The sequence below is a fragment of the Contarinia nasturtii genome, unplaced genomic scaffold, assembly GCF_009176525.2.
Source record: "Contarinia nasturtii isolate CC-2019 unplaced genomic scaffold, AAFC_CNas_1.1 Cnas_scaffold_1699, whole genome shotgun sequence".
NCBI classification, from domain to species: Eukaryota; Metazoa; Arthropoda; class Insecta; order Diptera; family Cecidomyiidae; genus Contarinia; species Contarinia nasturtii.
In genome coordinates this window covers 1,389,621-1,415,141 of record NW_022199032.1, presented here as the reverse complement: position 1 = coordinate 1,415,141, position 25,521 = coordinate 1,389,621, and the positions used below count along the sequence as shown (strand labels likewise).

Genomic DNA, 25,521 nt, shown 5'->3' with positions numbered 1-25,521 from the left:
CCGTTCGCTTCAGTGGCTATACGTCATATTGATTCATATAGTGAATATAGTCTGAAGCGCATAAAGAACAATGTGCACATTTACGGAAACGACAATAGAACAATAGCATCAAAGAAGAGAAAAATTACGAACCAATACGAAGTTGATAACACCAAAAGATTGTTTAGTATAATACACAGTGGCATGGCCTGCAAGTGAACGGTGCACATAAAATATAAAATGAGTGCATTCATGCATCGTCGTATGAATACGTTTTTTTGTTGTATTATTTTTCGTGTTTTTTTATATTAAAAAGAAACAAGCCCGTATGTAAGTGTTGAAGAAAAAGTGCTAAAAATAAACATGAAAATAAAATAAATAAAATGAAAAGTGTATCCGTACCTATTTAAGTTATACAAACACAACTCATACACATACGATGTGGTATGTGTTTTTTTTACAAAAAAGGAAAGATCGTTCTTTCTGGATAGATAGCTATTGGGGTAGATGTGGTGAACGCATTGTACGCTGTATACTCTCGTGGCACAAGCGATAAGCTGAAAGATATAGCAAGCAAAAAGTGTAGTAAATGAAGCAAAGGATAAGGGAGAAAGCAAAAGAAAAGATTTGAGAGTGTAAAAGATGTGTCTTGTATTAAGCGAAAATTGGGTTCGAAAACAAGCTAACCACAATTAGTGGAATATGTTCCTTTTTCGTTTGGTCGATGTCATTGTTGTAGTCACGTCATTTTTTCATGTAATTGTACATGCATACACTTAGCAAACATATTGTAAAGGACGATATGCGTGCTCAAGTATAGAAATGACATGGACTTGACATCCCAGTGACATTATAACGACACAGCGAAAAATCCAGAGAATAAAACCAAAAAAAAATAATAATACACAAATAGGGACACAAACTAAAAAAAGAAGATAGGGAATGCGAGAAAAAAAGCGGAAGCTGTAAGTGCATTCAATGCAAAAGTGATAATGAAAACAGAACAAGGAGAATGGACCAATAACAATAAACACTCAGGTGTACATTGTATACTACTGAGTATGTAGTCATATTGCTTTGGCGTTTCTAGTTGCAACGGAAATTAATTTCTCATGTTCGTTGTGTGTGTGTGTGTCTGCATTTTTTTTTGTTGTTGTCGTAGATTCATATGTCAGAATAAAAAAAGATTATTAACATAGAAAACGACAGACAACGAATATACGTGTTCTGTTGATACATGCCGTGTGTGCACATTTCATCAGCAGCAACAACAGCAACAACATTGGTAGCAACGACAATATGAGCGAGATTCAAACATCGCGCATTTTTGTCAATTTTCACTTTGTTCAGCATATCCGTCACCTACACACATCACACCATTTTCAAAAAATGTTTTGTTCGTGTTTTTCTTATTTAAATTACCCTTCTTCTACTACTTCTTCGTCATCATCATTTTTGATTCATCTCTCTTTTCTCTACCTGCGCCGCGTCGCTACTTACTTGTTCTCTTTTATGTTTATCATCAAATAGCTAAATACCATAGACACTCTTGGCTTCGCATGGTTTGAATACAACAATCTGCCTTTGCTATCGCCATTAATGGCCAAACAAAAGAAAATCAAGACCAAAATGCGGCTGCTACATTAGCACAAAATGTAAATAAAGTAAACAAATGAATCACATATACTGATGCGCACCATGAAAATAAATGAATATAAACACTTGCATTGAGATGTGCACACAATGAAATTGTAAACTTGAGCAGACTTTTTAATTTACCATTTTCTTTTCATTCGTGCGAGTAATAATCAGTGGAAAAATCTCAGTCAGTGTACAATGCACTTCGAAAAAAACACATATCATTCAACGTTGTCTCAGTCGCTCTATATCTACCACCGCATCGTTTTACGCAATGAAAAATTGTCCATTGAAAATGTTTACCTATGAAGTAAGATGGGTGACATGGCAAGTTATTTTCACATTTAGCGTGTATACAATTGCAGCGTTGTAATAATGGTTTCGCCATCGTGCCATTCACACATGGCTCTTTTTTTTGTATAGACATATAAGAAAAATTATGGCGAAATCTGTGTCTAGAAAAATCGACTTAATTTAGTGTTTCTTTTCCACATGGGCAAAGCCGGCACTAATGCGACGATGGCCATATAAGCCACTATATTACAAGTAGATTAATTGTTTTTGAAAATACATTGTAAAGGAATATGGATCGCCCTACTAATTTCGGAAAACCTCTTTTCAATTTGATTACACATGATTTATTTTCCTTTGTTCAATGGTTATCAAGCAAAAGTGCAAACCTTTCCGTTCTCACTTCGCATTACAATTTTATATTTTTTAATATGAATTAAACGTGTGTTGGTGTTCATTTTACAGGTTGATATTCATTAAATGGATACCAAATTGGTCCTACTTTCACATCTTCGAACCATTTCGGGGGCAAGGTTAATTTCCATCTAACACTTCATTTTCAAAAGAAATGGTTAATGTGCGCACACATCTCTTTTAGTGCATTTCTTTCCACACCGTAGATATATCTCAGCATATCTGTATATCCGTTTTTTGTTACTGAATTTCATTACATCTGGCTTTGTCATAAATTCAGAGCATCCATTTTCGAAATTTCACTATTTAATTTCTTTGGAAAGCGGCACCGACGAACACCTTTAAATATATTTCACACTCGGGCGTGAATTCGAATGTGTAGATAGGTTTGTGTGTGTGAGAGAAAGAGAGAGTCATGCGAATGTAGATACATTTTGTACAGTGAGAAATTTATCGCTTGGTTTATAGCTTGGCATTAGTTTAATTGTATATCCCTCTCACCTCATTGCATATTGTTCCGTTATTTTCTCTTTCTCTCTCTACCTCTCTCCATTTTCCTTAAGCAGTACCTTTATTACAATGCGCACAAAATTCATGTAGATATACACATATTACTTGTGAATATTTTTTTTATCCATGCTTTCGTGTATTATAGTTCAAGATGATTGCATTCTCGTACAAGCTCAACAAAAATAACCAACTTAGAACTGAACGGATGACGAAAAAAAACGACCGAAGAAGAGGAAGAAGCTTAGATTTATACACTTCTCGAGGATCTTATTCGTCGATTTATTTTCACACGTTGAGATTTAAGTACAGCAGAGATTCTCTCATTCAACCGCATGGCTTACACATAAAACCGAATCAATACTTGCCTGCTCAACGACGTATGCAATAAATTTCGATTTTCATATATACATATATAAATGTATTTTCGATAGATTGGACAACTAAAGTCCGTACACTCATTCAATAAACAACACAAATATAAATCAAGTTTATTGTGAATTTAGTGAAGTAGCAATAATTTTCATTTCAACATGAGCTTTTTTCTCTCTCTCCTCTATTCTTTATCATGTTTTACCGCATGACATTAACAAGCACTGACACTTTATCATCAAGGTGAGAAAAAGATACAATGTAAAATAAAGGATTGTATTGTTAAATTAAAACTACGACGAAGCTTACGATTAGGAACTAAAACAATTTCATTAATTGCGAATGGACAGAATTAAATAAGACAAGACTCATGAAGGATTTACATGAATGAATTCTCTAAAATAAAAACAGCATATCATTTGCATACACTTGACGAAGCGTAAAACATAGCAGTAGTACATCAAAGCGAAACAAGATTTTTTTTATTGGAAGGTTACGAAAAATTGTAGTGTAGCATACAAACTGTCTGTGTTTCGACAATAGCGATTTTGGTGGACAAGATTGTGAATTTTTACCTTTTGATGCAACTAACACTTGTTAAACTAGATAATCATAGTCAGACATTAGGTTCGAGCTATGCATATAGCGGCACCGAGTAGAAATATCATAGCCTACTATTCTTTTGTATATTTGAATGTGAATACGAGAGAGATGTAGAAAATAAAACGAGTTGGATCGCCCCAAAAAAAAAAGCGTCTATGAAATAGCAGCATACCTAATATCTGATCATAGTTGCTGACGAAATTTTTTTTGGGGGCGGGAAGGGGTCATAGATTCTGACGTCCAGAGTTTTAGGAGGGGGTAATTTCAAAAAAAATTCGAAAAATCTGGGGGGTAATTCCAAATTTTTTTCGTTAAATCTGGGGAGGTAATTTCAAAATCTGGGGGGTAATATGGGCCCTATGGACCCACGTCAGAATCTATGGAAGGGGTTGATGGCATAATTTCGTAGGGAGTCCTCATAACAGTCACTTTTATTTACTGTAAAAAGAATTGTCTAGGCAAAACCTCTAGCAAAAAAAGGCTTTATGGTTCCACTCAGAAAAATTTATTACGGGAAGAAAAATTTCCCTCAAAAACCCCTGACCAAAAAACTCTAGTAAATCGAAAGAATCCAGTGCTCCCAAAATGTTTTTATGGTTCCGAACAATGTTTCGGCTTTCGGGTAGGTAATCCAAACCCTAGGTACCCTCGTCAACACCTATGTATATAATGAAGATTCAATGGTATTTGTATATCGAAAAAATTGGTTCTTATTGACTTGTTTCATACAGTTGATTTTCAGGACACCGTATATGGAGGGAACAAAGAAAATTGCCAAAATATCTTAATCTGTTAAAAAAAAAACGATACAAAGAAGGATAAACGTTTTATATTCTTGATCACATTAAGTGCTCACATAAGAAAAGCGTCACTTTCGATCACCGTAAAAAGATGTTTAAAAGATTGATAAATACAGTACAACAATCGAATAAATACAGATAAACCATGTTTGATAATACATACTTATTAAATTTATAACAAACGTATTTCGCGGTCCAAACTGCTTGTTTATCATAGCTTTTGTTAAATACAGTTGAGAGTTAAATTAAAGATTTAAACGTTGTTTATCAAAAGAAATATTATAAATGCAGATTTTTATACTGTTGATACATCAAAAGAGTGAACGATTTGCAAAATAGCGCCGAAACAATTTGAAACGAGCAAACGAAAATAAATCACCGTGATTGGTCATCAAGAAGTGTAGAAAAAAGCTAATATATGAAATTGAAATGTATCGCATAAACATAAATGCACACATATTTATACGTTTCTATAATGCTGGCATCTGAATAAACGATTCGAAACAATGAAATGGCGAGAACACCAAATCCAACACACGTATACAGCTAAAAATCTTGTTAACAATAATAAGCGAATGGAGTGTGATAAATGAGATGAAGAAGAAGTGGCCAGAAAGTAGAAAAAAAAACAAGGAAAAATGAAAACAAAAAACATACAAACGCAAAATAAACCAAACGGAAAAAAATTTACAACTCACACTTGGTCCTATCAGTTGAATGTCCCAAGGGTAAATGAATATCGAGCGACCTAAAAGATTTATGATTCCCGCTGTCTGAACTGCTGCGTGGTGCGTACACTTTCATGCGAATCGTGCACACGCTTGTCGGTATGCCACACAGCAATCACATGGCTTTCGTTTCGTTTTATTTGAGCCTTGTGATTTAAACACACACACACACACACAAACCATGTTGGTCTTTCATCTTGCGTTCGATCTCTCGCTCTTGTCCTCTTTGCAATACGAAGGTGAACATAACATGCATGCTTCTGTTCGTGTATGTTGCTAATGTTCCAACTGCTGATGTTGTTATTGCTCTTTCGCTTGCTGTAACTGGCATGGAACATAATTTATAGGGATCAATGCATATAGATGTCGTCGTTCAAGCATTCAGTTCATCATCGTATCGGAAACATAAAAATTATGCAATACATAGCTTATAAGCCATTCGAATAGAATGTGTTAACCACCAAAGCACCTAAATACAATCTTGTTTGATATTGTGTATTTCGGTTCGATTGTGGCAATAGCCAACCATTCTATTAATATAAGTAGCCGATGGCGGCATTTATTGTAAATATAATTGAGAGTGTGAACGAGAGAGATATTTTCCCTTTTTTTCACTTCACTTCCAATATATATTGATTTTCGTATTTACCTTTGGCTAATTCCAATAAGAGGCCCCCCCATTCCACCATCATATAATTCATTGTTCGTTGCTGTTCACACTTCAAATATGCACAATGTACTTCGGTAAAACACTGGTGTTGCTGGCATGATATATGCTCAACTTTGGCCAACTCAAAATGTCCAACAAAACAAAATCACTCTCGCACAACAAACATATGACGTGCTAGACTATTAATATTTCAAATAGCCCACACTATCGGCCACTAGAATAAGTGTGTTACGTTTTAACATTTTTGTATGATTCAGAAAATTAAACATAAATATTACACGATCTAATATATGTACAATTGTACATGACGTCCTTTTTCTTCTGCCTCACTCCATCCACTTATATTAGTTTTCCTTCACTTATAATATAAAGAGAAGGGAAACAATTGAATTGCTTTTTGAAACAAAAAAAAACGCTGTAGTTTCATTCATTCAGCTGTGTAAATCGATTATGGCCATTGGGGCAATTAAAATTAGTGCCTTATAAAAGTTTGCACATTATCAAAGTTCATATGCAACTTTAGTTATTTATTTACCTTGGCGGTTTTTTTCTCTAATGCGTACATCTGCGTAAAAAAACGTCCACATTTCAAATGATATTGACTGATTTCAATGTGTTCATGTATTCGCTTCATTTCAAAGCGAATGTGAAAAATTTCAAACGTTTTACTTTTAAAACGGGCAGCAAGCACACGAAAACTGTCGCTTTCATTCTCTTTCTTGTCAACAAACTTTGTTTTATATCGTCAGTGTCAAAGCAAACGCAGAAAGCAGTAACCGTCGACAAAGTTTTGCTATGTGTAAAATGATCGAGATATCGCATCAAGAAAAAAAAATACACAAATTCACGCATACAAATTCAAATCAACCACCATTAAACCAAACGAGTGGATGTTAAAAAATAAAGTAATAATAATGGTTATTTCACTTTCAACAAAAAGCTAAAATATATAGCACTCCAATGAGTAAAATGGTTTGACATTCTCTCTTTCTCTCTCTCTTACACACACACTCGTCCAGACCCACATCACATTCTGGATTGTCGATTTGGCGAATTGTCACATAGCACACTACAAACCAAACGTAAAAATCTTTCACCAACACTGCAGCAAGAGAAAGGGAGAAAGAAAACTTGAGATATTTACGACATCAATCGATTGACTTGCTTGACGCTGTTTTTATTCTTCAATTGTCGCATAACACAAAAAAAAAATATGCGTCGTCTTGTTTGCCTTGAAGTTTCGAAAATTTATTTTCGTTTATTTATGAGTTTAATAGGTCCAACCATATAAAAAATCGCACTCCATTTTTCCCTTCAGTCCAGTGAAACACATTTATTCAAATACATTTTCCCTCTCTGGTTCTCTCTGGTGTTTTTTGATTTTACTTTTGTGTGTGTGTATATATATCAAACGCATTGAATGTGACTCAATTTCTCTCTCTTTCGTTCTTTCTGCACCCGATTCGAATAAACTTAACTCAACTCGTTTCGAACGAGCGAAAAGAAACATCAAAACCCTAATAGCATTCGGTGAGCAGCTGTGCACTGCTATGTAATGTGAACAGTCATAGTGTTTATTTATATTGTCCTAAAGCTATAATCAAAAAAGAGCCATGCAATACACGACACCATGTGAAACGAAGCGAACTACGAATTTTGGCTACGAATATGGCTTTTATACGGTTTTTCTTCATTCTGGCCGAGCTTCGCAATGATTTTAGATAGAGAAGAGGTTTTGTATTAAAATTAATACAAACATTAACCTCCAAACGAAGTCCCTTTATTTGCCATGGTCAAAATTCGTATTTGGTAATCGGTGTTGGCGCAACATGTTTTTTTTCTCTCTCTTCTTCATCGTCTTCTCTTCGTCTCTTTCTTGTTGTGTGTGTGTGACTGTTTTCGTTTGGGTTTTGTGCAAGGGACACCACATGTGTGTGTGATAGTGTGAGGTGACCAAATTGAAAAAGTGCGAAGGTGGCAGATATGATTTAATTAATCATTTCCATGTTAAGTGTTAGTGTTATAGGCAAATAGGATTTAATTTGTCGAATGCGGGGGGAATAAAACTCTGCTAAATCAGGATCAAAGCATACATTTGATTTTGTGTCGAGTCATGTTCACACGATTGCGATTTATTCATAATATTAGCTTTTGCCTCTATTGTATAATGTACATTGTATATGATACAATGCAAATGCCGCAAACAGTCGGAGTGAACGTAAATTATTTTACATGCCACATTACATGCATGCACAGCCATAAGCACCCAGTGCCAGCACCAATGCACACTACACACATTGGAAATATGGTGAGATAAAGTACGGGTGGGTGCGAATAATGTGTGTGTGTGTGTGTTCACTCACGTTTACAGTCGGAAAGAGTATTGCTTTATCATGGACATTTTCCAATGGATAGTTGCATCGATAAAACAACTAACCTCGTTTTGATTAGAAAAGCACCAAAATGCCAATCAATAGCATGATTTTGAACACCTTAAACATTATCAGATTTGCATCACACATATCACAATACACATTTGGTAATAGTATTTTCGCATAGATGCCAGTTTCGGTACACACAAGCAACATACCATTGCGAAGCCAAACTTTGCGTTGATGATCGAATATATTGTTTGTTCGGCTTCGAAAGCCACAGTTGCGATGGTATAAGCTGAAAGTGTTTTTTCTTCTTTTTCAACATTTTGTATGAGAAATGGCCATATAGTTAGCCTAATAAACGATCGTTATACATATATTGTTGCAATGCTTTGATTGCTTCGTTCGTACTTCACACATTCCATTCATATTTAGCGAATAAAGTGCAAGGCATTGAATGTGTTTATGTTAACGAATATTTTGCAGTCAAGTTGGATGCGTTTCACATTTGAAGCGTGTATATATTGGCTATGTTTGTGCGCGTGTGATATCATTTCGTTGCATATTTGATCATTTTCTCTGATTCAGTTTATTTATTCACATTTTCTGAGTGATTTTCTCTCTTTTGCTATCGCTCATTTACCCAGTCTTTGTCTATCGGATCGACGTTAAACGTGTTTTTGACTCCCGTTGTTATGGCCTATTTTCAATGTTTTAACTTTTTTCTTCTTCTTCTTCTTCTTCTTCTTCTTCTTCTTCTTGTTGTTGTTTTTTTATTATTATTTTCACAAAAGCGCCGTTCTATGCAAAAATGTGCTTCTATAGAATTATGTATTCAGATGATTTTGATAGTAGAAAATGTTTAGTTTTGTTGGTGTTGATGTTCTTGCCGTTACTGTTGTTGTTGGTGTTGTTGAGAAATGGCATTCAATCTGCCGTTCACACGTTCTATCGTTTGGTTGGATGAGCGTCGTCGTCGGTTGGGGCAAAACAGATAAAAATGCAAAAGTGAATGTATGTGTGAAAATGGTATTTTTCAATTTATATTTATGTTAATTTATGTAAGCACTGACAAGCATAGACATTGTGCGAGCACTCAACGTTTGTACATATAATTCTTCTCATTCTTATGTGTATGGCTGAATCGGTTCAGTTGTTGCCACTTTTGCCCTCCCCATACATATATATGTATATGAAAGCGCAAATGAAATAAATTGGCAAAAAGTGAATGCTTTCATTCCGACTTTTTCAATGTTTCAATTTCATATCTATTTTATGTGTGCTGAATTTATTTATGCAGTTTTCTTCCACGTTTTTTTTCCTTCTCTCGGCCGATTTGGGGATAGGAGTAGAAAGCACACCACCATATTTCTCTTATCTCTCTTTACACCGCACTCTGTTGATGATCTGTTGGATTTTTGTTTGTTTGTTTCATTGTGAGTGCGCGCTCATGCTCGTTGTTTGGTACTATTTTTTAGGATTTAAATAGTTAGTTTTGAATTTTACAGTAATTTTATGTGCATGTATTTATTCAATTTTTATACAATAACAGGCAGCGTTATGCCAGCTAACGAAAATATACACACTGCCACAACAAACGTAAGAATATATACCAAATCAACGCAATTACATAAAAAAATTATATACATTTTTTGAACTCGATGCTGGGCCAATGCAAGCCAAAGCAATACATTTGCATTGCAAAATGCATATATAAATAGCATCTTGTGTGTGTAGTGTGTACATGTATTATGGTTATATATCAAAGTATCTCCTGTTAACACACACTGAACACATTATTCTGGTTAAAAGTTCAATATAGAATATTTAATATTGAATCTCTGTGAAGTATTTTTTTTTTTTTTTGAAAGGACATTAGTTTCATTAGCATAAAACTAAAACCGCATCAAAAAACTCTATATGTCCGTTGGTAAATATAATTTATGGATTGGTTACTTGAATTAACCAAAATATTTGGTTCAGTGTTGTATTATAGTTTGTGGTTTTTTTTTTGTCTCTTCGCTCCATATATAGTTGCCTTTCATTTTTGGTGCGAACGTATACACCACATGTGCATGTGCTAATGTATGAATTTCAACGACCATGGCCATGCTTATGCTTCTCTGTCTCTCTGATTTTTACTAACGGACCTTTGATACAGAACTTCCATTTTATTTACATTTTTATGTTGCTGTCCTGTGCAATTTATGCAAAAACATAATTATACATTTTTTCGCGCGCGCGCTTGTGTGTGTATGTTGCAATGAAATGCTGATTATTTATGCATGTGTAAGTGAAAATTGAGTGAATGCTAACCAAGCCACAGACACCAACGACATTTAGATTCATTACAATGTAAAGTAGTAAATGGTGAAAATCCGTGTTGATAATTGAATGGGCGAAGTTCCGTTGGCAATCAGACGACAACTTTTTTTGTGAAGCTATTGCTGTAATTATAGATGTTTCAAAATTAGAAATTTTTGAATGTTTGTTTTGAGCTGGATTGAAATGCACCTTCAAATATAAACCTAGATAACCACTTTTATTGATCCGAATCAACATATGGCGTCAATAATTTCCAGAACGGTGTCTCAGAGTCATATATGTGTGGAAAAGTGCTTGGAGGAGCCGATTGATTTCAAATTGATAATATTACAATTTTAGATATTTTTTTAACTCCTCTTCAAAGATCTGCTTCTTTGACTCTTTAAAGCGCTCTTCCTCAGATATATTGCTCTGAGAAACTGTCTCTGATAATTTTACAATTGTGTATCCGTTCCCACATCGGATTGAATCAATTTTTTTTAAAACTTTTCTATCACGAGGGACGGTAGTCTCCCAAGTGATGCATTCTGTCGTATTTTTTTAGGTGAAAAAGGCGAAGCAATGTTAACATTCTGTATGCATATAAGCGAACGCGTCACAAAAAATTTATATCGAAATATGTTTAACAGTATTGCGTCACACTGGGAACTTCCGAAGAAGTATTTTATACATATTTTTTTTATTTACACATGAAATTAGTACAATACTTCACAAACATACCTCAAAATAATGTTGGAAAACAATATTTCTTTCGATTTCTCTGCATGATTTCTCTGCATTTGTGGTTTTATTTCCAATCTCATTCTCTCGGGCAACTTCGTTGGAAGTAAATGCCAAAAAATCACATAAATAAAAAATACATTGTAATACGTGTAAGTTTCAAATTTGTTGGTTTTTCGATAAAATACACATTGTTCATTTGACATGTCTCTCATTATACCTACCTCCCCCCCCATCCAAATCTCGATAATGTATTAAAAGTTTTCTTTATGCACAGTGTAATACTTTGGGTATTTTTTTTCTTTCATTTTCTCTGTTTAACAACAAATGCCAACTGTATAAATAAGTCAATTTAAATAAAGTAACAATATGGAATATACATGTATCTATGTTGTTGCACTTTATAAATGGCTCTTGTGCGTTGTTCGAAACAGTTGCAAAAAAGTTGCAGTAATGTTTAACATATTGAAAATCTTCGCTCTGGTAAGATCCGATAGCGAAAAGTAAGACGTTTGCCAGTTGTAATTTTCAGGCGGTTTTTTGCCGTTTTCTCGCTCTGTATCTCTGCTCTGAATCGATTACAAAATGAACAAATAAAATGTTCGAATTCTTTTTGTGATTTATTCGTTTTCATTGTTTTTGTATTATAAGATGAGAGATTGCTTGGAAAAATTGAGCGTTTCACACTTTGCGTTTGCATTCAGAGCCGTTGCTGTCGTTGATGTCAATGAAGATTTTAGCTGGATAAAAAAACGGAATCTGTCTGTTCACTTGAATAGGAAAACGTGCAAGAGACAGAGAACGACTATATTTATTTTTCATTTTCACAGACAAGCGATTCGATATGATTAACAGCTTGAATAAAATACGAAAATTAATCGCATTGAATATAAAGATAACTTTAAGGATAACATTCGAACGGAGTACGGACCGCATTTACCCCAAATTTATAAAATATTTAAAATTCGCCAAAAGTATAATGTGATCGAACATTTCAATCTTTTGCTCTTTGTTCCATTTTATTTGAGTGGATTCTTGTTTTCTCAATCATATTTTTTTTCATCGAGATTTTTATTGTTGCATCATTTTTGCGTTGATACCGTTTTTATTTTCTCACACCGAACCACTTGATCACATTGAGTGAATCATTTTGTGTACAATTCCATTACCATGGCTTTTTTTCATTTCAATGAGTGTGTGTGTGTTTGCCTATTTTTGCGCTTGCCATTAAATCGTTTATTTTTTTTTGTTGTGTTGTTATTATTGTAATTTATATCTATTCATTTTGCCGTTTGTTTGAATAGCGTTAGTCGGCAGCCATCAAATGCTCATGAAATATCCCATTACATCCCGTGTCTGCATCCTTATATGCTTATGTGCTTTGCCTTTTCTTCGTTTTTCGTTCGACCGACTTCTTTCCTTTTTTTTATTTGACAATCTTTAACTTTTCATACAAAACTTTACAACGATTACATACACATTCATTGGCACGGTTGTAAAAATGAATGAAACGATTCACTCTATTGTTGCCGAAATTTTTTCCTCTAGCTTTGGCGTATTGCTTTGAATGGCCTGGTGCTTACTATACATTGCTTCCATTTGCAAACTCATCTAAAATTTATTGCATAGAATGTAAACGTGCATTGAACATTTGGAAAAACGAGTCCAAAAAAGATGAAATGAATTCCGAGCGCTGGGCTAGTGTTGTGCGCGCACGTGTCATCTTGGTTATGCTTTTGCATTGTTTCCGACGTCGTTTAAGTTGATGATTTTTTTCCCCGTGACTTCCGCGCCAAAGCCGTAAAATGATAATTACCGTAATGTGTATTTAAAGCCACATTTATACTTATTAAAAATAGAAAATGAGCGACCACCAAGTGAAGCGAATAAGAAGTGCACCATCAGTTCGATACATTTGTATTGCACTAACAATTCTTGCCCCACTTCTTGGCTCCCTATTTTTTTATTTTGTTCTGGGTGAAGTGTTTGGCGCGTGTATGTGTGTACGTGTTTGTTTGTGTGCGCGCATGAGTGTGGGTGATGATTTTCGTTCAAGTTGTTTTGTCATCAAATGTTAGTCCAAGTGTTCAAAAGAAAGTACAGTCACTTATCTACTAAGTCGATTCTAGTGAATTCCGTTTTTTCATCACTATTTAATTCAAACAACACTTAACGATTTAAATCTCCACATCCTGAACAAAAATCGAGTAATGGAGAAAAACAAAAGCGGCAGAAAGTGAAAATGCAAAAAGAAACGAAAAATGAGGGCATGACGTACGTCCGTCGAAGAAGAAGAAGATGAATGATTTCAGCAGTTGGTGTTTGGTTCATGCACATGCATAATGGTGGAGAATCACTTACATGCCAAATGATCTTCTTTGATTAACAAATATATTAAAATGCCTGATGAAAGACGAAACGAAATCGAAAAACTTTTCCCATTTAAGTTAATTTTAAAACTGCCCAAAAGAATATGTGAATAATTAATTTTTCATAATCATTTTGGTCGTTTGTAAGAAAAAAAAAATACGGTAAATCTTGTAATTAGCTGAAGTCAAATCTCAGTTTTAGGCTACTTTCATTCTTTTTCTTTCGATTGTTTTTTTTCGCAACATTTCGTTGAACCATTTTAATGTATCAGCGTATCGAGCGTTTAACATCGAACTGACGACTTTTTTTCCCGCAAAGCTGTTGTTCTGATGTTCGGAATCTTATTTTATTTTGTGATTATTTTTTTTGTGTGCCGTCGATTCGTTCTTTTTTTTTCTTCTTCTTTTTAATTAAAAAGTTTCAACGAAAATGCGATGATGATAATAATGAAAGGGATACTGAAAACAATATACAAGTGGCAATAAAAGTGAAAGGAAAAAGAACGCACAGAGAGTCTAAGCGAAAATATAATTTACTTAAATACAACCATTGTGCCACCACCATCGTCATCATTACACTCTCGCTTGCTGTTACTGTCGAAATGTTTGCCCCCATGTACAATTTTGGGCTTTTTCACGCTCACAAGCTTTCTGCCGAATACAAATCTTTGTGTTATGTACAATTTCAAATTCAACATTTACATTCCCAACTGAATGTAGTGCCCTGAAGTGAGTGAAAAGAGCAAAAAGAAGAGTGAGTGTCTTGTGGATACTTTTTGAACTGTTTTGTGCTCCTTTGAATCAATTAATCAAAGTTAAAATGTTTTCACTCTTCGCTTCATTTCGGCCAAAATTCGTAAGAACTCTGTTTGATAATTCACTTTCATTCGAATCTTTTTTTATTTCACTGTGATTTTTTTTTACTTTTGCCTTAATTTGAGAGATGACAGATAAATGAGAGAGAAAAAAAACGTCAATTCGAAAAGCATAGACTCGTAGCAATATAACGGCCAGGCCGTTTCAATGAATTCAGAAATGGCGATTAAACCAATTCACTTCCCAATCGATTCAATCTCGCGCACTTTATCAATCCATAAAACAACTCAATGCGAAAACAAAAAAAAAAAAAAAAACACAGAACCGATTTGATCGCGTTATAAAACAAACGTATATTTGGCGTAAATGTGGGCAGGCTGCAGGCAGCGCAAAATGAAATGTGCTTACCAAAATATAAATGCACATACTGTCGAGTAATTAAAAGCGGCCGAAATGCAAACAATATTAGTAATGGAGTCAACAAGCTGGCTAATAAAACGTAAAACTCAATCAGCAGAGAAAGAAAACAACAACAGCATTGGGTAAAGTGTGTGTGTGCATCAAATCTGAAGTATGAAAACTAAATAATTAATAGCATATGTGAATGTGAATGTGGCTGCAAGCGGTATACATACTGCATACACACAACACTGCTATGCAACACTCATTTTCAGATACAACGCATTTTATTACACCAAACCAACACTTTATTAGTTCAAATGCGCTCATGCAACGGGCCAAAAAGTTCGATTCGCAACCAATGCGCGCGAATGAAAAACAAAAAAATACATCCACACACACACACACACACACAGCGCTTATGAAATATTGATTTGCACATTGCGGACCAACGAAATTTTGCACGTTTTGTTTGTGGCCGCTATGTCACTGTAATATATTCTGGCATGCGAACATTGATTTTCACATCGTGTGAAATACGTAAACTATAAATACACACCTACCCATGTATGAATGCAGGGAAAATGCGCACTGTGCAATAGACTTTTTGCGGATAAGTGTTTGTGCTCGTGTATATCTGCAAAGGAGAGAACAAGAGAGAGCGAGAGAGAGAGAAACACAGCACAACACGAAAAAAGTGTACCTTAATGGATTAAATCCACATTTTTTGTTTGCATTCTTATTATTTTGTTTCCAAAAACATTTCATTTCACATATCAAGATACAGGTGATTCTATTTTTTCGACAGTCTATACTTTTTTTGTTGTTGTTCACCAGCCGTTTTGTGTTTTTTTATTATTCTCAATTAGAGTGGTTCGTTACTACCTATCTGCCTGAATTTATACTGATTCACAAAAAAAAGGGTTAATATTGACTACTACGACAGAATCCGAAAATCTATCTGTAAAAAGTTATGACTGAAAAATGTCAAAATATATCCGAAGAGGTACAAATGCATGTAACAGCTATTTCGATGTCTTTTTCAATTCGAACTTTGATGGAAATGGCTAAACTGTGTTTTTTGGGGAATAACTGAAAATTATCCACTCTATTATATATATGTATGTATGTATGGGGTACTGTGTTGTATCGTGTTTTCCCTTGATTGCCTGTACGTGTACATGCATGGCCTGACAAAATTGCAAACATGCTTAAGCGGGTAATGAAATCAATTGAAAATACAAGTGAAATTAATATAACAGATAAGCCAAACAACATTTCTACATTCCATTGTGTATAAATTGTCGATATATGGATTATTTCGGATGACGTTGGCATTTATTCAGTACAGAGATGGTCTGGAGATGTCAGGGACGGTACCAAGTTTTTCTGTAATTTGAGCACATAATTGATAACAAGTGCGAATTTTTTAATGTAAAAACGATTTAAACGATTTATATTTTCGCTTTTACGAGAAAAATACTATTTGATGCAAAAATGCGACACAAAACCGTTTTGGGTAAAAAAAATGAAAATCTAGCCAGAACTTGATGCAGTATTTCATATTTACATTACAATGCCCAGCTCTGCAATAAATGCAAATAATCTGTGCGGTGGGAAAACCAAATGATGTTATTTCATTTTCACAAAACGGATATTGTTAATACAAAAATGTCGAAAAAGGAGCAACCTTTAATTGATTTTCATTTCACATATTTTTTTTTACCTTGAATAATTGATCAAGGTATTTTTAGTGTGTGTGTTTGTGTGTGTGTGTATGAGACCTGCAAAGAATGGGATGTGCACAAGGCACATGGCCACATGAAAACTTATAAAATCATAAGAGATGAATAGCATAGATCTCTGCTCAATATATCGATGAAGTGTTTATAGGCATCGAATGTAATCGAAAATCCCGACCTAAAAACCAAAATGTCATGGTTTTGCAAATAACATGAGATGTTCAAAATTGTAATAGGCTGCTATCTGTTGTGTGGTGCACACCGTTTCACGTAATTCGCTCTCTCCTTTTCTCCATAAGCACCATATCAAAAACCATCAAAAGCAATCGATTGAATCGATTTATTTTGTTTAATCACTGAATTGATGTAGTGTTGGTTTAAGTTATAATTATTCTGTTTCGTCATTAATAGAATCGATTCTCAACTGATTCAAATATTCAATTAAGTTGTCAGATTTCTTTCGTTCGACAGAAATAAATAGTGTGCCGCATTTGATTCAGATGTAAAATGTGAGCAGAAAGAGGCGCTTGATAAATTGGGTGCATTTTTCCAAATCGGTTCGAATAATCGATGAGCTTTAATTGGTCCAATATAGCTGCTCTTGATAGATGAATACTTGTTAATTACTCTGTGTTCTATTCTCTCTCTCTCTCTCAATTTCCATCTCTCTGTAATGTTTTTGTTTGTTTTGCATTAATGTGAATGTCACATTTCTGTCACATTTCTTTCATTGTGAAAATTTATATTTCTCGAGTTCATGTTTTGTTTTATTTTATTTGCCTTTTCATAAACGTTCGCCAATTGGAATTATTATTATTTTGCATTGAAGATTTTAACAATTGTATAAGTTTACTTCTTTTTTAAATAAAATGCCTTGTTCACTTGGTATCATTTAATATCTAGCAAATTGAGTAAGAGATATAAGCTATTTTTTTGGATTTTAATTTATTTGAACAAGAAATCTATGTATAAATATATTATTCGAAATGCTCTTATTTCTGTATATCTATTTCTATAAATGGTATTTTATACATGTTTTGTTTTTTTTCTAATCGAAAATAATAAAAACGTTTACCGAACCAATTCTGGTGCAAATGAACATAAAACTAAAATAAAATAATACATACACACACACAAACACAAATTGCAACATTCAAAAAAAAAAAGAGAAATCAATCGTTGAAAAACCAAATCCTCCTACTCTCTTTCCAGCCCGTATGATATCACATCCAATAATGCTGGATTGGCTGATTCCTCTATGCCTCAGTACGTTCACAGGTATGTGTACCATCGTAGTGCGACACGGAAATTTTTTAAATTACAACCACCCAATTGCAGTCAACAACAGCAGTCACACAGCCATCGTTAGTACTACACCATTTAAATGCCTCAATCCAAATGGATTTCCGAATAGTATAGATGTTCTGTCTGCGCGTTTGAACAAAACCCAACGGGGAATTTGTGCAAAATAACACAACTCGAACGAAATATAAAAAAAAAAAAACATACACAAACACACATTTATGTTGCACAGTGACATATACAGAGAAAACACATTTGAACGGAACACTAATCTTGAAATAACAACAGAATAGCTTTTACAAAACATCAACATAGCAACACATTATATATTTTCATTCGGATTTTACGTTTATTTATACAATTTTTTTTTATTTCTGTTTGCGCTATCTTTTTCGCTCAATGACGATCAAAACCAAAACCGAAAAAAAAATTAAATAAATAAATAAAAAGCGAAGTAGAGAATTACCCCTATTGGCGAAACAACATCACACACATACACCACCAATTTCAATAATTTTGTATGCTTTCCATTGTTTTAATTGAACAAATTCAATTGCAAAAGAAAATATTGTTTTTGAGATAACCGTAGACATTCATTCCATAAACACACAATATACAACATATATTTTGTTTCAATATAATATGAATATGTTACACTCATAGCCAATAATAATGATGTTTAACCGAATTAACATTTTAAATATTTAGCGAATATATATGGCCACGTGCGTGCAGAAATTTATCAATTATATCAATAGTTTTGTCTCGTTTAGTTGTCATTTCAAACAATATTTTATATACCATACATATTATTATAATATATAGCCTCAAATGCAAGTAAACTGCGTTTGCATTAAATGCTCAACTTTTTTTGGTATTATTAATGCAATATTAGCCACACATTTATATGCCATATAAATATATATTATTCATTTAACAATTTTCATTGAGATACATACACTTGAAAAAAAGAAAACAAGACATTTTTTTCTTTTTCTTTTAATTTAACCATTTTAAATTGACGAAAAACAGACAAATAACCAATATTTCAGGCCGCGGGCAAAGGTGGAATCATACAACGTAGATATTAGACAATTAAGTAGCAATAATATTTGCACTTATTGGATTTCCATCAGTTTTTGGTCATTTTTTTTCTTCTTCAATTTATGATTCGAAACATAATATTCACATTTCCTCAAATTCGATTATATTTGAGATAATTTTTTTTTTATTCGGAATTTTCGATTTGTATATTTTTTTAGCATATATATACTTTCTGCAACGATTGGAAACGCTGCAGTTCAGTGTTTAATTGAGTAGGGCGGCGCCACCGTCTATACATACAAATGTCCATTTAAATCAGCGCCATCTACGCTAAAACATACTTTTGGTTGAAAATAAAACGCCATCATATTCCGACATTGACTTTCTGTGACAGAAAATCTGTTCGAACGGATGGAGTACGCCAGACACTACAGTCGCCGCCACTACTATCGCCGTTGTTGTCATTGGACCATAAAAAAATGCCATGCATTTTCATCATTTTTGTTTGAATACATATGCAATGCGACCGAAATATTGAATGGTGTCTCTATCAAGCGCACAATTCGAATGGATCGATATTATGCTATATAGTTTTCATTCATTCAACCGAAAATCATTTCAATAATAGAAATTTTTTGTTTTTTTTCCATTAAAAGAAAATCTTTATGCTTTAACATTATATTCGTGCCATTCATTCAAACACGTAAAAGCAAACGCTTTTTTCCGATTCGCCCTCAACTCAATGTTGATCATCTAATAATTATTTTGCCATGGAATTCGAGACACTATTCACAAATCAATGTGCAATCCGAAGCGTATTCTTTTAAGCATTAGCCCATACAAATACTTCTATATTTGATTTTCTGTATTTGTCCATTTATCTTTTGTTCGTTCGGTTTTATCGGTTCGTGTTTTCTCTCTCTCTCTCTCTGTTCTATTCTCAATATGTTTGCTGATTTGCATATTTTCATTCGATTTATTTCAATTTTATGTATTTGTTTGTCTCCTTAACACCGATACCCAGTACCATCGAATCTGTACTTTTCCGAAATTGCGATTTTTGTTTGCTTTTCACTCTTCATCTCTCACTCTCTATCTCTCACTCTCTCATTCTCTCTTCATATCTCCCTTTTCGTCTCCGTTTCAATCACTCATTCACTCACATAAGTCAGTCTTTCTTCCTCTCCACTCTACCGCTTGCTCTCTGCCTGTTTTTATCATTCGTCACTATGTGATTTTAATTTTGATTAGATTTTTATTTTATTTTATTCTTTTTTTTAAAGCAACAACATTCAGAAAAAAAAATCACAAAAAAAACGAAAGTACTAAACCGAACCAATTCTCTCTTCTATTTCTCTTTGCTTTATTTATTTGCAGAGGCTTTGGATTTATTACGTTCGGTGACCCATCTAGTGTAGACAAAGTATTAGCACAAGGCACCCATGAATTAGATGGAAAAAAGGTTAGTATACATATGCTTCATATACATATACGAATTACGTTCATGTCCATGTATGTCTTTCAAAATAATAACAAGTTGAGAATAAAAAAAAATATATACATGCTCAAGACAACAATAGATAAAGGAGAAGAGAATGGAAAACCAAAAGCATTAAATAACAAAAAAAAGACGGCGGGACGAGATACATCCACAAACATGCATACGTTTAGGGTAAAGATAAAAGCTGAAATTGACCGATATATTCAAAGGCAAAATAACATTGTTTGAGCAATTTTGCTGCAGATAGGGCTTGGTTTACATAAATAAAAATTGTTTTTCGACTTTTTCGTTCCTTTTTCGATGCAACAACGAAAAAAAATTAAAATTATTGGGATTAATAATCTGCGTACCCACGAATTAAAGCAAAATACCAAAATACGGAATAAATGACAAAACAGCACGCATACCCGCATCCAGTGAGTGATTGAAGTCGGGATAAGCACCGCTTTGTGGAATACGATAGTTTTAATTTGCTTGCTTAATCCCTAGCAATGAACATTCGTTCCGTTTCGATTGCTATTTTCATTCAAAATATTTCTGCACATCCTTAATGTGATATATATAAAAAAAGAAGAGGAAAAAAAAGAAGATAGATAAAACAGCTGAGACCATAAAACAATAAATAAAATTCACTTTGGTGGAAATCTTTATAACATTTTCACTCCATTCTCATTTGAATTTCGATTTGGTTTTTATTTCTTTCTGCTGTTTTTTCCTGCTTCTGGCTTGAGAGAATTTCAAATGTTTCTTCGTTTATTCGCTCTCTCTCTCTCTCTCTCTCTCTCTCTCTCTCTCTCTCTAGCGTGTATGTGTGTTTTTTTTTCATTCTTTTATTTCTCGATAACGAACGCGAATGTTGGTGTTCGTTTGTTTCATATGCAAACAGTTTTGCTTTATTTTGATTGTGCTTGCATAAGATGTTAAATAAATATGAACTGCGCGCATTGTTGACATACACACCATTGAACATTGAGCAGTTTGAAAGTCTAAACTGCAAGTGATGTGTATTTGTCAAATGAAATAGCCAATCAAACAGATCCAAAATTGGAATTGAAGCATGGCAATACAATATTCCAATTGCTACGGCAAAACAATAAATGCTAAAGTGGCAAATTACGCAATGCTATTTGCGTCGAACCCATCGTATCGCCCTTTTTCTTCATCTCTCATGCTTCTTTGTGTATGTATATATTTCTTTGCGCAATTCATGTTAGCTATTTCGGACGAATATTTTTATATGTACACATTTTTTTCTTTCTCGTCTACATTCACTCACTTTCCCTCCCACTATCGAAATGTATTAAATTTAAAATGGGAAGTAGAACATAAAGGGTTTTATAATTTCAAAAAGAGCAAAAGGCAAAAAAGAAAAACGTACGTCTACTTCTTCTGGTGTGTGTTTTTTTCTCTCGTTGAATGTGTACATAAGTTCTACGAGATCAAACGAAAAATTCAGATTTGTGTGCATCTACTTTAGTTAATGCCATTTTTGTAGGCTTTTCATATACATTTTCCGCGTACGGCTTCTGTTGACGACAGTGAACAGAAGAAGAAAAAAACAGTACCTATTATGCTTGAATTAATGTTATAGAATCTTGGCTTTGTTCTGGCTCTTTACTGGGTTTTTGACAACTTCGATATAAAAAAAAAGTTAATGTTTCATGCGGACGAATTTAATTTTCGACTAGGTCAGCCTTTTTCCTGTCCACTTTTTTTTCTCGTCCTATTGTCAACTTTGGATTGAACATTTTCTCTGTAGATTCGATGTTGTTTGCTTTGACCAATTGCAAAAGGCATTACGGAGAGAATTCGTCTCTCTCTTTACATTTATTCATCTAATTGACATTTCACGATGGATATTATTTATTGAATATACGGAGAATATACGGATAGTACAGCAAACATATTAAATTTTGTGTTTTATGTAAACGTCGATCATGAGATAATATTCCTAATTCACTTTGGGTGAAATGCAAACAAGTTAGATTTTACTATTTGACCAATCCATATATGGTAATAATTCAAATAAATTTATTTGGTTGACGTCCCTTTATTTGCATTTCATCTATATGTGAAATACCCCCAAAAAACATTCTTCAGAGATGCACACACAAACAATGCTGGGAGACTAATTTCTTGTGTTCAACAGAGAAAAAAAAACACGTCAGCATTTTCAAGCATGGGTCACACACTTGAACACTTTGTGTAAGTGACATTTTGTACATTCATTTTTCTTTAAAAAGAAAAGCATCAATTTAAATTGAGAGAAAAAATAGCTCGGGCATTACAAACGTTTAGAGACGATGAGGGATGGTACTTCCATAGCCATATTATTCTTATGATTATTATCATAGTTAAAAAAAGATGACACTTGAAAACCGACAAACCGATGTGAAAATAAACGACACATTACGCACACCACCCTTTTGAAATATTGCACAATATATAAGCCTAATGATCATACTTTCGGTGATGCTTTCTCTCTCTCTCTCTCTCTCTCTCTCTCTCTCTCTCTCTCTCTCTCTTTCGTTTGGTATGGTCGCAAACACACACAATAAAAATGGTCAACAATGTAAAATTGTGAGAATTTATATGTGTTAGAACATTGAGTGCATTCTTCTTGTATTTAAGCATTTCGTTTATCACACGAGAAGAAAAAAATATTTATTATTCGTTTTTCTAACATTTTAACAATAAAAACAAATCTCTCGCATATTTTTTTTTTGTTCTTCTATTCTACGTCAACCTGTTAAATTAAAAAGAAAACTGTACAAAAAGTGGCACAAAGTGGCCTCTCAAATATTTTGTGATATTTTTTTGATGGTCATGAATATATGGTTATCATGTAACCAAAATGATGAATGTGCTTGACTCAATCGCCGGCTGTAACCGTGACTTTTTTTCTCTCGTTCACTGTATGAATGAAGTGAAAAAGTTTTCACGAGCTGCGATTTTCGACGCATACACACACATACACCAAAAGTGAAAAATAAATGGTTGAAGTGACCCAAATTCCGTAAAGAATAGATAAACTTGTGTGTGCGTGCTTACGATAAAGAGATTTAATTAAAAAAAATCCAAACCGTCACATTTGCGCATTTTCTCTATCAGCTTTTTGGTTTTCTTATTCGTCTTTCTCTTTCTGCATCTCCTTCTCTCTTCGTTTTTATCACTTTTGTCACATAAATTTTTTTTCAAACCATTCTCATAAAGAAAATCGTACAAAGAAAGAAGAATTATTCGTTCATTTTTATTTCTAAAACATAGATAAATTTTTTCACTTCTTTTCAGATTGATCCAAAAGTAGCGTTTCCTAGGAAAGCGCATCCGAAGGTAAGTAAGCCATAAATTTAAATATGTGACTTTACAGAGTAACATCCTTTTTTGAATTTTCCTTTATGGGGAGGGGTGGCGATATTTTTTTGGAGAAAAAATGATATTATATATAAAAACATGTTAGGAATTAAATATCAACATGGACTAACTACCACGAATATATTAACATTGCTTTTACCATCGTTTTTTCGAAGAATTCCTATTTAATCTGAACGAGACCTGATTACGAACGAAATACATACACACAGGGAGAGAAAGGGAGAGAAAGAGAGAGAAAGTGAGGGAGTTTGGAAAACTTTACCGTTTGGATAGAAGTGAATAATTAAATTTGCTATTTAGGACATTTTTTGGGACTGATCAGAATAAAATCCCCCACATTGAACAAGAAAGATAGATAGAAAAATGTTAAAACAACACATGTAAATAAACCAAAAAGCTATCGTCATCAACAAACTTGATAAATGAAAAACATAAATATTAATCTTCGCCACTTCGTTTCGAAATAATATATGGAAAATTAGATAAACACATTAGCGCACATCGCTTTGTCGTTAACAATGGAACAATGGCTCTCTCTCTCTTTATCTCTATTTCAAACTCTTTCTCTTCTTCTCTCTTATTTACACATTCAATTTTGTTCACTCTCCGCACACAGTGGAGAATCAAAAATATTTCCAAAATTTAATTTAGCAAGAAAAGTTTTTATTGAGTACGAACACATATAACACTTCGGGATGATACGTGCCACCGTTTGAATATGGATGCGTTTCAACATTTATACATAATTACTGTTCAAATGCCAGTACCTTTTGGTTTCTTAATATAAACGGTTGAGAGCAAAACCTGAGAAAACCCAATCTAAACACATACACATTGAAATGTAGAGGGTGTATGTGTGAAAATTAATAAATACATAGTATATGGATATATGTATATGTAGATGGCGAGCTTGCATATGGGAGAATGCAAACAGTCAACGGTTTATTGGTATGTGAATTATTGATGTCTTGCTTCTCGTTACCAGTGAGATAAATAAATAAAAATCAAGCGTAAATCGTACAGTATTTAGCTTCTTTCGAGAATGTGAACATGACGTAATTCAAAAGCACACCATAATCGAAACCACTTGAAAAACTTATAAATTGATTAAAGTGGATTCACTCTCTTCACATCGCAACGGACCGAAATAAAGCTCGACTTTGCTGTTCAGATTCAAATAAACGAAATTCACATACGCTTAGCTAACGCTGTTGCCGTCATCGTCATTGGTATTGTTGCTTGTTTCTATGTTGCCCATTTTGAAAGCACAATGATGCTTACGTGAGTCACCTCAAAGTAGTTTAATTAATTTATTTTGCTAATTTGTTTTCAAAATATGTGCAATAATTCAACTATCCTCTATCCGATCAACTATTTCTCTATATATGCAACTACTTTGATCAAATAACAGCTTTACAATTGCAATTATAGAGTTTTACAACATATCGTTACAACATTCCACAGAAGATTCCATTCTATATGGAGATTACTTATGTTTTCTCTATGTGTGTGTGTGTGTGTGTGTGTGTGTGTGTGTGTGTGTGTGTGTGT

General features: G+C 33.7%; 1 protein-coding gene across 1 annotated transcript in view; it reads left to right on the top strand.

The window, feature by feature from the left end:
- Positions 1 to 25,521, top strand: part of LOC116347033 (RNA-binding protein Musashi homolog Rbp6) — a 371,521-nt gene that overhangs the window by 98,639 nt on the left and 247,361 nt on the right. Inside the window, exons 4-5 of the mRNA XM_031777427.1 lie at positions 20,472 to 20,556; positions 23,887 to 23,928. Of these exons, the coding sequence (XP_031633287.1) occupies positions 20,472 to 20,556; positions 23,887 to 23,928 (127 nt within the window). The remainder of the gene's footprint in view (positions 1 to 20,471; positions 20,557 to 23,886; positions 23,929 to 25,521) is intronic.